The 12764-nt window shown below is 32.7% G+C and overlaps 1 protein-coding gene across 1 annotated transcript; it reads right to left on the minus strand.

The window, feature by feature from the left end:
• Positions 1-786: 786 nt before the first annotated feature.
• Positions 787-11315, minus strand: LOC129234368 (cell adhesion molecule Dscam2-like). The gene is made up of 4 exons (XM_054868362.1): positions 11180-11315; positions 9547-9720; positions 6048-6329; positions 787-1161 (listed from the first exon to the last, which is right to left on the minus strand). Exons 1-4 carry the CDS (start codon positions 11313-11315, stop codon positions 971-973), a joined length of 783 nt encoding a protein of 260 aa, XP_054724337.1. The 3' UTR covers positions 787-970.
• Positions 11316-12764: the final 1449 nt, after the last annotated feature.

The following is a 12764-nucleotide window of genomic DNA, read 5'->3' on the forward strand; positions in this document are numbered from 1 at the left end:
CTAAAAAGTTTAATTATTTAACGTTCAAATGAAATGAATCGAAAATTATTTTTTTTTTTATATTTTTTTACAAAGCAAATATAAAAAAAAACATCGAAGAAGAAAAATACGTTGTAATGCTCCCCCCCCCACACACACTCACACAAAAAAATAATGAAAAATACATTCTTTTTACAACATTCATCCGATTTTTAAACATAATTTTCGAATTCACTCAAGACTGTTTTTGTGCGGTCTTTTTTTTTTTTTTTTTTTTTTTTTTTTTTTGCGGTTTATTAAAATTTCAATCAGATTGGGATACAATAGACGAAATTATTTTTAAAAGGAATGTGAGGTAGTATCTTCAAATGACGACATAGTCACTGTGACCTCCGAAAAATTTCCTTATTCGAGAAATTTTGTCCAATTCCTAGAACAAATTATCATCACTTGCTTTATTTTGATTTCGTTGAAAGATTATTTTGTAAGTTTTTGGGGTTTTTTTTATGTGAGATTTGTTTTATGCGGTCCATATCCACTGCATTTAAAAAAAAATTTACTGTGTTGCGAAAACAACTTTTTAAAGCTACTTGTGAAGTTTCCAACATTTTTTTTAATGCGATTTTTTATGCGGTCCCTACCCTCCGCATAGAAACAGGTTTGGGTGTACTGCATAAAAACTATAAATTAATCTACTTGTAACAATAAATCCATTACAAATAAAAACTTGAATGTATCCAATGTGTGCAGCGATTTTTTCTTCAGTTGAATAATATTTAAAATTCGTTACACTACTGTTAATACAATAGTGTAGCAATAAGTCTCGATCATAATTTTAATGCTAACTTTGGAAATCATATTTGACGGTAGATTTTATGTTGCTTCTGAGGAATTAATATACATGTATTTCTTTCTTCTTAGCACAATAAACAATTATGTAAGGCATTTTTACTTCTCTTCTTTCGTTCTGTTTTCAAGTTGATTAAGCCTGTTATTTGCTGAAAATGTACAGTTTTTCAATCATAGTTAATACACACATGGGGAGTTTAATACTGAAATGTATAATACCTGAAGTCCACTTCACATTAGGTTTCGGGACACCAGAAGCTTCGCATTCAATATTTAAGCTATTTCCCTCCTGAGTAAAAATATCTTCAGGTTCTTTGATCCATTCCGGAGGAGCTGAAAAAAGTATAATCAGTATGTTTTCAAAACTTCTTAAAATAGCTTCTTCTTAAAAAAAAAAAAAAAAAAGTATCAAGAAAATAGAACATGTTAAAAACCTACATGTTTTTTTCCTCAATGTCAGTTACTTTCTATTCCGGGCTGATGAGTGCTAAAAAGCACGAAACTACAGTCCTCCGATGGGATAACTGAGCTGGCGGCGCATTTTATGGATGTATAGTTTAGTTGCGATTCTTTTTACAAGATCATAGTTTTTTTTTAATCGTTAGTTCACTTCCTCTCTATTGTAAAACTTTAAACATTGTTTTGGTGCTTATAACTTAACATTATCTATCGTACAACTGGTGCAAAGAAATTGAAAAAATTGGCCATCATTAGTGTTAAACAAATTTATTTTAAAAAAAGAACAAAAACTGAGTTAAAATAAGGACAGAAAATTTATGAAATAGAGTTCGTATGAGGTAAACACTCTCGGTTTTTTGTCAATGTTAATTTTTCAGCACTTCGAAGAAGATCTTTCGTATGTAAAACTACACAAAACAGATTGAATGAAAGCTAGCATTTGAGTAAAAAATACTACAATGCTAGAAATGATAATTGGAAAATGATAAGCAAATTTTTGTAAAACAATTCGACAAAAAATTCGACAAAAAAATCGTTTCTTCGCTTTAAAGTTTCAGGGTTCCGTTAAAGTTTCATGTTATTCAAAAGATCTATTCAAAAATAACTCAGATGGTCGTTTGAGGCAAGTTAATTTTGTTTTAATGTCTCAAATAAGTTTATGGAAAAGGACATTTTTATACGCTTCATTGATTTAAATAGTTTCGATTATAAATAATATAATTAATCGAATTCATCGTAGAAGTATGTTATCCATGCAAATCATAGTAAGCAATTTGAAAATTAATGTGTCGAGAATATTTTATTCAGGCATTATATCTCCTAATTATCTGATTGTAGATTTAAAAATGTAGAATTTATATGATACATTTCGTATGATAACTCGGAATTCATGAGTTTAAAAAGATTTTTAGCTGTTACGCGCATTGAAGAGTGAATTTTTAAAGTAAATTTTTTCATAATATAGTAATTGAAAAAGTACACGATTTGATATAGAGACAACCGTTTGAAAAAGTTGATGTTTACAGATTAATCATTTTAAATGCAATTTAAAGTAGTTACGCATAATTACTCTGTTGCGTTATTACCATTAAACTATTTTTGCATAAAGTTCAAACCCTTTAAACATTTTAATGAATATCTTTTAACCATGCCTAGAATTAAAATTCCACAAATTCAGTCCGCAAACTTGAGTCTTAATACTAAGTCTGGAGTTATTAAGCAATATTTTTTCATAAAATTCTTTTGATCGAAGATCTGAAGAGGTGCATGCTCTGCATCTTAATACTAGTTTCGCGGATTTCCTGCTTGAACTAGCAGGGCCGGACTAATACTCCGTCAGTCGGTGCCCCTGCACGGAATAAAAAATTTGAGGGGCGCAAAATTGCCAAATGAAAATGAGAGAAATATTGCGACCGAGCTGTTAAAAAAATGGTTCCCTGGAAAACATTCTGGCGCCATCTTCAAATGAAGGCGATCTGCGATATCCCCTTATCTATTCTAGAATCGTAGTTCGCACAAGTTTAAAGTAAAAGGTTTTAGTTCTTGTCTAACTTTAACTAATTAGAAACTTTAAAATCATTTTAAACGAAGGGGAATCATCACCAGCAGGGGCGCCCTCCAAGTTAAAATTTTTGAGAGGGGAGAAATTCTCAAATAGCCAAACGGGGCTCCAAATTTTGTAGAATGATAAAATACGGATTTGCACACATATGTACTTACATCTACTAAATAGTTACATTTAGGCATTTAAGTATTTCAATTATGTCTCCGAATTTGCAGAATCGTGAGCCAAATTTTGCGGAATCATGAATTTTTTGGGAGATTACAGTGACCTCTTATCTCAATGCCCCCAAACATCTCAGTCCAATCCAATAGATTTTTGTAATGTAGCGAAGGGAAATCCTGCACGGCGTTAAAGATGAAAAGTAAAAAAGGATAAAAGTTTTTTTTCCGTTAAAATTTCAGAAGAAAATGCAAATTAAAAAATAAATATATTTAGTGAAACATCTAAACCAACTAAGAGCCGCTGAGATGAACGTTTTAAACAGGAAAGAAAATACGCAACTGTAAAAGGATTGATTTTCGCGAACCGTTAATTTTGGCGAAAATGAAGATAACGGTGATTTTACGAGCTGAAAAATTCGCGAATTTTGTATGTACCGAAAGTTGAAAATCCGACGAAAAAAGAGTTCGAGAGGTTTCAATTTTCGTAATTACGACGATGTCACGAAAATCACGAAAATTAAGGCCATGCGAAAATAAGTGCTTTTATCTTTTATAACTGCTCAAATCAGTGCATTACAGAAACTCATGGCAAGCTTATTTAGACTAAAAAATGTATTAATTTATAAATAAACAAGATAGCTTCTGGGGAGCTAATGCTTTTTTTTCTTTCTGTTTTTCTTACTTTCATTTTTCCCTCCTTACTATGAAGATTCTGCAGAAGATTCCAGACGCACGATATTTAAAATAAAATAAAGTGGAAAAAATAATTACACAAAAGTCAAAAATAAAATAAAATAATAAATAAATAAAACACCTCAGTCCAATGCTATGAAATATTTGACTGGGGCTTTAGGCGTTTGAATTCAAACATATTTAAATGCAAGGGAAGGGTGAAAATTAAAAATTTTAATATTTGCTTTTTTAGGGCTCTAATTTTGAAAGAGTTCTAAGGGAAAGCCGTAAAAACCTGATTCCTATGATATCATTGAAGATTGTCCACAATTGCGTTTTCAGAACTTTAATTTTGAAAAACTTCCGAGATGGTGAGCTAAATCTCATCCCTTCCCAAAACACCATCAAAAAATTGCTTACAATTTACAATTGTGTAATTATGATTTCAATTTTGAAAAGTTTCCGCGGAAGCATTTCCGAACCTCCCAACCCATCATTAAAGATCAAATATTGTTTAAATGATTTCAGATTCGAAAAAATTCTGAGAGGAGAGCCACTTAACTCTCCTCATCCACACATTTTGAAGATCGTCTAAAACTGCAATTTTGGAAATTAAACTTCCAACAATTTTCTATGGGAAATTCTCCATCCCATTCCTTTTTTTCTCTTAGGGCAAACAAAGATGACCTACAATTTCGTACTTTGGATGAAAAATGTATGGTGGATGATCCCAGACACCATACCGTTCCTTTACTTCAACAAAGGTTGCCTGCCGACCAAGTGGTGTAGTGGTTAGGCGTTGCATCTAACGCCAGAAGACGCAGGCTCAAACCGGGCTCCAATCGGTGAATTTTGAAGATACAGAAACTAGACAGCGACAGGACCCTATGATTAAGCGGCATGTAAAAGATCCCTCGATTATTCGCTTGGCTTGAAATACTCTCGTAAAAATTAAATTCCTAGCTCAGTTTCGCCCTAGAACCTTCATTTGATAAGAAAACTCGGCGTCGATATTCTCGTGGCATCTGCCAATAGCTGTGTTACATTAAAGAATGCCCATTAGTACAGAATAAAAAAAGAAAGATTGCTAACAACTGCAAGTTTTATTTATTTTTTGGAACATTTTCCTGCCTAGACATTCAAACAACCCCTTCTTCCCTTCCCTTTTTTAAATTTTGTTCAAAGAACTAAAATTTCGATTTGCTTAAAATTTCGTTTTGCCGTTTTGAGCCTTCAATTTTGAAAAAATCTGAAGTCAAGTCCCGTTAACATTCCTTCTCTTCCTAATATCATTAAGTCTAAAATAGAGTTTTTAGTACTATAAATTAGGAAATTTTCCAGGGTGTAACCCCTGGACCCCAATTTATGCTCCAAATTTACCCATAACGCAATGTTTATACTGCTTTTTTGTTTTTTTAAATCTATATAAATTATCACGAATTACTTATTGTTTTTACTTGAGCGTTGAACGACGTCCGTCCTTTGATTTTATTTTTCTATGCTTATAATGCCGGCGTCCACGAGCCTAGGAATCAAATTATTTATAAACGACCTTCTCGACTTTACATAATCTTTTTAATGCGAAAACAGTATCCAACACGCAGCACATAAAATCCAGCATCCGGCCTCTGGCATTTATTTAAATTTTAATGTTTTGAATTCAAATTATAGTTGCGATAAAAGCCATTAGTAGAAACAAGAAACCCAACGAGTAGGGTCCTATCGCTATTCGGGATTGCGAAAAACATAACTGGTTTCAAGATCTCAAAACTTAAACTATATTATCTATTAATTAATTCATTTTTTTTTCACATAGAATGAAGATTTGTAATATGCATGCAACACATAAGCATAATTTTAGACTTATTCTAGATTCCACATAGACAACACAAGGCTCCTAATTTGTGTGCTTATATTCCAGTGAGGGCTCCCTCTTAAACCAGACGCTAGATCCGTGCTTTCTCAATTCGCTGGCTTATGAAACGAGAATTAGTTCTGTAACTGTTTAGCTATTTTTGAAATCAACAGAATTAAATCAGTAATCCGTTTGTTTTACAAAATGAAGTACTTTTAATGAAACTTATTATTAATATTTACATTAATTATTACCAAGTTACTTTGAGACATTTTGTGCATTTGCTAAAAAAATTTAAAAAACAGCATGCATTTATTTATTTGGGGGAGGAGGGGTTCTTTATACATGCAGTTCAAAAGGGGCGCAATTTTTCACTTTTGCACGGAGCTGTTCAAAAGCTAAATCCGGCCCTGGAACTAGTGTTCAACATAAAAACATCATATTTGAAAATATATATGTATATACAGCTCATAAAGTAGCATTTTACTGTGTTTTTGATTGAACTTACCGGTAACAGTCAATAACGCAGTAAACGTATCGCTTCCATGAGAATTAGAAATAATGCAAGAGTAGTTCCCGGAACTTTTTGATGTTACAGGCTCTATAATTAATACAGAAGAATCTGTTATAGATTGCGTTTTGATGTTCATAAAGTTTGAAATATCTTGGCCGTCTTTTTTCCATTTAAATTGAAGCGGTCTGTCGCCTGATGTGATTGTGCATATAACACTGGCTCTGTCCCCTTCTTTTAATGCCGGAGGGAAAATAAATGGTGCAACAGCAGGTGAATCTGAAAAAAAAACACATAAGTTTCTAACGTATGAGGAAATAAAGTAAATAAATGTTTTTGCCTAAGAGAATATAGAATTTCTCTGCAGTAAAAACTTGAAAAAGATTTTTCAAAAAAATGTTGAAAATTGTATTACAAAAACAATTTAGTAAATATTTTCTCCTAATTGCTATTAAGATTTATTTCAGAGATATTTTTTAAAGTTTACGATGCTCACATTTTTTTTTTTTTTTTTTGTAAACTATCATAATTTTTATATTGGCATAATGCTAATGATTTTTCGAATTATTTGTTGCATATGTGAGAATTTTTTTATTTGGTAATATTTTCAAGCTACAAAAAATAACTGACTTGTAGACTTTCAATTGTTACGAATTAACGATGCTAAAAATGTTTAAACTTAAATGAAAATTATCCTTATATTTTAGTTTAACATGAAGCTACTTATTTTTTCAAATTATTTCTTGCGTTTGGGATAATCTTTTTTCATTACTTTCAAGCAATTAAAGTTTTCTTTATATGAACTTTTAATTGTACTATTGTTAAGAGTTTTCGCTTAGTTAGGATATGTTTCTGGTAATGATGAAACTAGAAAAATATAAATATGTACAATCGCCTTATTTAGAAGAAACGCCTTAATGTAAAATGTCAAAATACTAACAAAATGAGAAAAATTTAATTTCTAATTTTGCACAAAAAAAGTTCAATGGCAGTGCTGCTTTTCATAAAATTGAATGAAAGTAGTGTATGGCAATTGACAACGATTTGCCCATATACTACGGCAATTCAAAGTAACTGTCATGCTATTTTAAATAATTATAAGCAGTATTTATGTTAAAATAGTTCATGAATATATTTCGTCGAAATGAAATGAAATAACATATTTTTCCCTACTGATTTAAGTCGGGGTTTTTAAGGGAAAACACGTTTAATAGAGCAATACATTTAGGGGTTTTTTTCTTTATGAAGCATAGATCCTTACAAAGTACCGTTAATTGTACCGACATGCTGATGAAAGATTTAAGAACTTGTTTTTTTAATTTAGTTTAAGCTAGACTATTTTTGCCCAAAGCTAGTAAAATGGTCATTTTATTTCGTAAAATAAAAGTATCGCTGATACTAAATATTGAGGGGAAAGCATCTCTTCATGCATGATTTATTTTAAAACAATTTGATAGCAGATAACTTTACATAATTTTTATCCGTTTTTAAATGCGTTTTCTATTTAAAAAACCGCAAAAGGTATAAAATACGACACTTGCGATGATTATATGTTACACATTTTTAGAGAACTTCCTAACATGAAAACAATATTTTCCCACTAATAATAAAGTATAAGAATTGCAGTAATATTGTTAAAACATATGCAGTATTAATAAACTTTTCCGACTAATAATCAAGTACTCCATTATCAAAAGTTCTTTTTAAATGCATGAAAAATATGTTTCCTTGAGTAATATTTTAGTTTTACCTTTAAAATAATTAGGATCTTTTTTTTCCTCGCGGTTGTTAGCCAGCATTACAAATCTCACTTTAAAATAATAATTTGATCCTTATACAAACACATTTATCATTTAAGATGTCTCAGAATAGTTATTAAATTATTTTATAAAAAAAACTTACCTCCTGCATAAGCAATGGAGAGAAGACAAGTCATCAAATGTATTACTTGGTGGAAACGAAACATAGTCACTTTATTCCAGGTCGCACTAACATTTTCTAAAATGATCTTTATATGGAAATTGTGTGTTTCATAATTTTCCCATTTCATATAAACACTGGAAGAAATGGAAAACTATTTTTTTATGCCGTTCAATAGTTAGTAACATGGCGTCAGACATGGCTTTGGTTGATGTGATTCTATAACCTGTGCATGTAGCGCCACATATCGGAAAAAGGGAAAAACAAAAGTTATAGAATATTATTTATAATTTTTGCTGTCTACTACTACTTCTATAGCGAAAAACCTAAGTAAAAAATATCTTTGTAACAAATGTTTTATCTGTTATTTTTTTTAATTACACAAAGTCACAATTGTATGTGACATGTATATATTTCAGAGTTTAACAAGACAGGGCGATAATCATTCTTTTTTCTTTTGATCTTGTTTAATTCGTGGTCAAATAAAAAACAATTAAATAAATATTTTTTTCATGTTAGTTTCTAAAGGTTCTAGTTAAATAAGGCGTCAAAAGCGAAATGTTTTACGCAGTTTCTCGCACAAGAACAAAGTGGCGTAAATTGAAGCAGAAGTTAATGAAAATGAGTACATATTTGTATGATCACAGAACAATTTCAAACAAATACATACATGTAACTTTAAGTCAGTGAAACATTTTAAACCCCCGGGGGATTTCAAATACTTGAATTATAACTTTGAAATATTTTTGATTTCAGATATATAATTATCATTACTATTTCTTGAATGTTGTATTTCTGCCATGCCATATTCATCTTTGCATGGGATACTGTGTCAGCGACGATCACATTTATTTCCAATGTAATTATTTTGATGGTACCTTTTTCCGACCCTTCGCGTCCAACATAATTGAGAATTTTTTATTTATTTATTTATTTTGCATTTACTTTCATATCAACGCATAAGAAACAGTAAATCGATAATAAAATAACAAAAGAGCACAATAACACAAACTTCCAAAACCCTTTCTTTAAAAACAATTCTTTATAAGTCATTAGTAACGTAACATAGTATGATGATAAACGTATTGTATGTAATAGTGATAAGGGCGAAGGGTTAATGTTTTGCATTAGGTATGCAATAAAGCACATTGTGAAAAATTTCAAATAAGGTTTTATAGAAAAATCACCAATGATTAGTTTGTTGAGTATAAGTATATGTATAATAACCAAACGTTGATTTTATGTCGAATAATTAACAGGAATAAGTACAGACGCAGAAATAAAATGCTTGTGTTATAATAATTCCTCCTAACAAAGTACTTAATATAGTATTTTATACAGATAGAATAGTTGAGTGTGTCTTGAAAAAAATTTTACCTGGAATTCGAATATTGTGGCAGATCTTAACACAATCACAAACGAGTTTATAAAAAAAAGTTTCAGAAAGATTATTTCAAAAAATGAGTTGGAAAACATCATATTTATTATGCTCTGCATTTCTTTGACATGGCATTGCATTGCGTAGCACAAGTTTGAAGAATCAAAAGACATAGCATCTAATTGGGTTAGGTCTTACCGTTAACCGAAATGAAAATTGTTTTCTTTATAGGTTTACCAAAGGCATTATCGGCAGTGCAAGTATAAGATCCTTTCATTGTAGCTTCAATTTTGTCAATGATGAGCGTTCCTGAGGGTGACACTCGAATAGTTGATGATTGCTCTGTCGAAATGAAGGAGTCTGTCTTATCACCTATGTGACAAAGTAGAGATAAACAACATTTAAAACATGATTCGTATAATTTTAAAGAATCGATGGTTTTTAAATTCCTGTAGTTAACTTTTTTTAATTACATTACGTGTGAGATCAGTCAAAAAATATTTCAAGTTAAGTTTATAGCTGTAACTGCCACTTATTTACTTTTTTAGAATTTTTATTTGGTGAGACTGCTGAAAGTTGCAAATTTTTAAGAGCCAGGTGAAACCAAACCATTTTTTCTATGAGTTTATGGGAAAATTCAGTGTAACATGAGGACCAAAAATAACTGGTCATTTAGTTTTTTCCCCCTGGCCACATAGCGCTTGAGGCTTGTCAGACCCTGTTGATATAAAATGCTTGAACTCTACAAGAAGATCCGTCTAAAATTAAAAGAGCTCACTTTTATTTTTTACCCAACTCGTGTTTACTATTTCACATTTAAAGACAATTTTCTGAAACCGAAACCTATTGCGATCGAAAAATTGATAAAGTATTTGCATTTTTGCACATGGGTGCTAATGAAAGGTATTTTACACACCATTTCAGTTTATGAAAGGGTATTAAGTACACTGCTCAAAATAATTAGAGGAGCACATGGTTTTAACAAAATTACGCAAAGATGTATACTAATAAGTAACATAAAATGAATAATCCATAATTTAAAGCCTACCAGGAAACGGAAGAAGAAAACTTTGTACTCAAATCAGTGTTTATGAAGTCAAAAAACAAAAAAAGGAGATAAAGGCAGAAATCGGAATCTTGCAGAAACACGTCTCTTTTATTGCCGTAACTGTGAAATTCGATTGCGCAGTACTTTTTCCTGAGATAAGTTTACTTGAGAATGTTTCAACAACGTGATTTAACGGAATCCATGACATGGCATGTTATAAGCAGACTGGGTTCTGGGCAAACATAACGTAGTGTCGCGGAGGCTGTTGGAGTCTCCAGAAGTGTTGTTGCAAGGATGTGGAATCTATTCCAAGAGACAGGAAATGTTAGACGTCGACCTTTGTAAAGTCGGCTACACGCCAATACAGCAACTGATGACCGGTGTATTGTTAACAGCCCGTCGAAACAGAACAGAGAATGCTACGCAGCTGCAAAAATAGTTGCTCTTGGCAACAGGACGAAGGATGCCCAGCAAAACTGTACGCAATCGGCTTCATGAGAGAAGGCTATATGCACGTAGGCAAATGGTCTGCATCCCGTTGACCCCACGCCACCGTGCGGCCCGAAGAAGGTGGACTGCTGAACATCGAGATTGGGAGCAACATGATTGGAGCCAACTGCTGTTTACAGATGAGTCCCAAATCAGTCTAGAGTGTGACATCCGACGTGTCCTGGTATGGAGGGACAGGAGGACTCGAAATAACCCCGCATTCATTCGTGAAACGTCACAATACAGATGAGTTGGTTGGATGGTATGGGGTGGAATCAGCATAGGCGAACGTACAGACCTGCATATCATTTGGAATGGCACTTTGACGGGCCGAAGGTATGCAGACGAGATACTGCGACCTCATGTCATCCATTACGTTGGAGCCATTGGACATTCCTTTGTTTTCCAGGATGATATTGCCAGACCGCATAGAGCTCGTCTGGTGGAGAACATTCTTGAAGCTGAAACAATACAGCGTATGGGATGGCCAGCGTGCTCGCCTGACCTGAATCCAATCGAGCATGTTTGGGACATGCTCAGACGACGTATTGCTGCGTGAACAAGGCCGCCGGTTACTGCTCGAGACTTGGAGATTGCACTTCTTTAGGAGTGGAACAGTATTCCCCAAAGTCAGATCGATAACCTCACCGCATCCATTGCAAACAGGTGTGCAGCAGTCTTAGCTGTTCGAGGGGACCACACGTCCTATTAAAATTCATGCATCATGTCTAAAAAGTACTTTTTTCATCGTTTACATGTCCTCAAATTGTTGCCCTAAATCATCTTTTCATGTTTTTCTCCCATATTTTCAAATAACTGAAGCTTAATTCCCAATTTTTTACGTCATTTTTCTGTATTGCGCATTCATACGTGTGTTCTATCCATTGTATGCCAATACGAGGCTGTCTCGCACTGTTTTCTTCACTTTTTTGCTTGCTGTGTTTTGAGCAGTGTAGAAGTTAAAATTTATGCACTGCACTTGCAATACACGTGTCGAAATAACAACGGACCGATCATCGCAACTCTGAGCCGTTATGACAAGCTTCCGTCAATCTCTGCATAGTCGTTGCGATGCGTGCATTACAGCTACAAGCCGCAGCTTTCAACAATCGCTTTAAACCTGTCTTGAAAGTTAAAATGATGTTTTAAATGATATTGAAAAAATAAATTTTCATTCATTAATTTCTGACTTCGAGTGCATATATTGCGCCAGCATTGCGTTTATTTTGAAACACGGCAGTGTGTCAGCCAAGTTCGGAAATCAGGCCACACATCTGCCAGTGTGTATCTTACACAAACCATTTCAAGCTACTTTTGACCCCCTCATTTCTCAAAAACTATTAAATCTACGTGCTTGAAATTTTGTATGTCTAATAGAGCTGCATAGCAGACCTATAATCCTAAATTTCATGAGTGTACCTCTTATAGTTATGGAATTATTAAGATCTGAAAAGTGTCATTTTTAACACTGACTCACTCACTCACTCACTCATCAAAATGTTTACGAACTTCCAAGTGTCTCACATACTTGAAATTTGGCATAAAAATAGATTTTCATGCATATGTAAAGGGGAAAATCTAAAACGTCAAAAAAACTACATTAAAGTAGCAAAAAATTACGCTATTTTTATGAGCATCACGGCGTAATCACTTTATCGCGCGATTGCAAAACATTTCGGCAAATAAATCAAAACAAAAGGGCTCGTCAAACGTTGCCAAAACAAGGTTGTTGATGTTTTAAATTAACAATTAAATTTCTAACCAAAAGGGGGCTTTAAACGATACTTTAAATTCCGCTAAAATGAAAAATGATCCATCAAATAATTAAAATTGCAAACCTAAAGCTAAGCATTTAAAATCAAAAATAACAGCTTTAAAA

This window comes from Uloborus diversus, chromosome 1 (assembly GCF_026930045.1).
Source record: "Uloborus diversus isolate 005 chromosome 1, Udiv.v.3.1, whole genome shotgun sequence".
Classification (NCBI taxonomy): Eukaryota; Metazoa; Arthropoda; class Arachnida; order Araneae; family Uloboridae; genus Uloborus; species Uloborus diversus.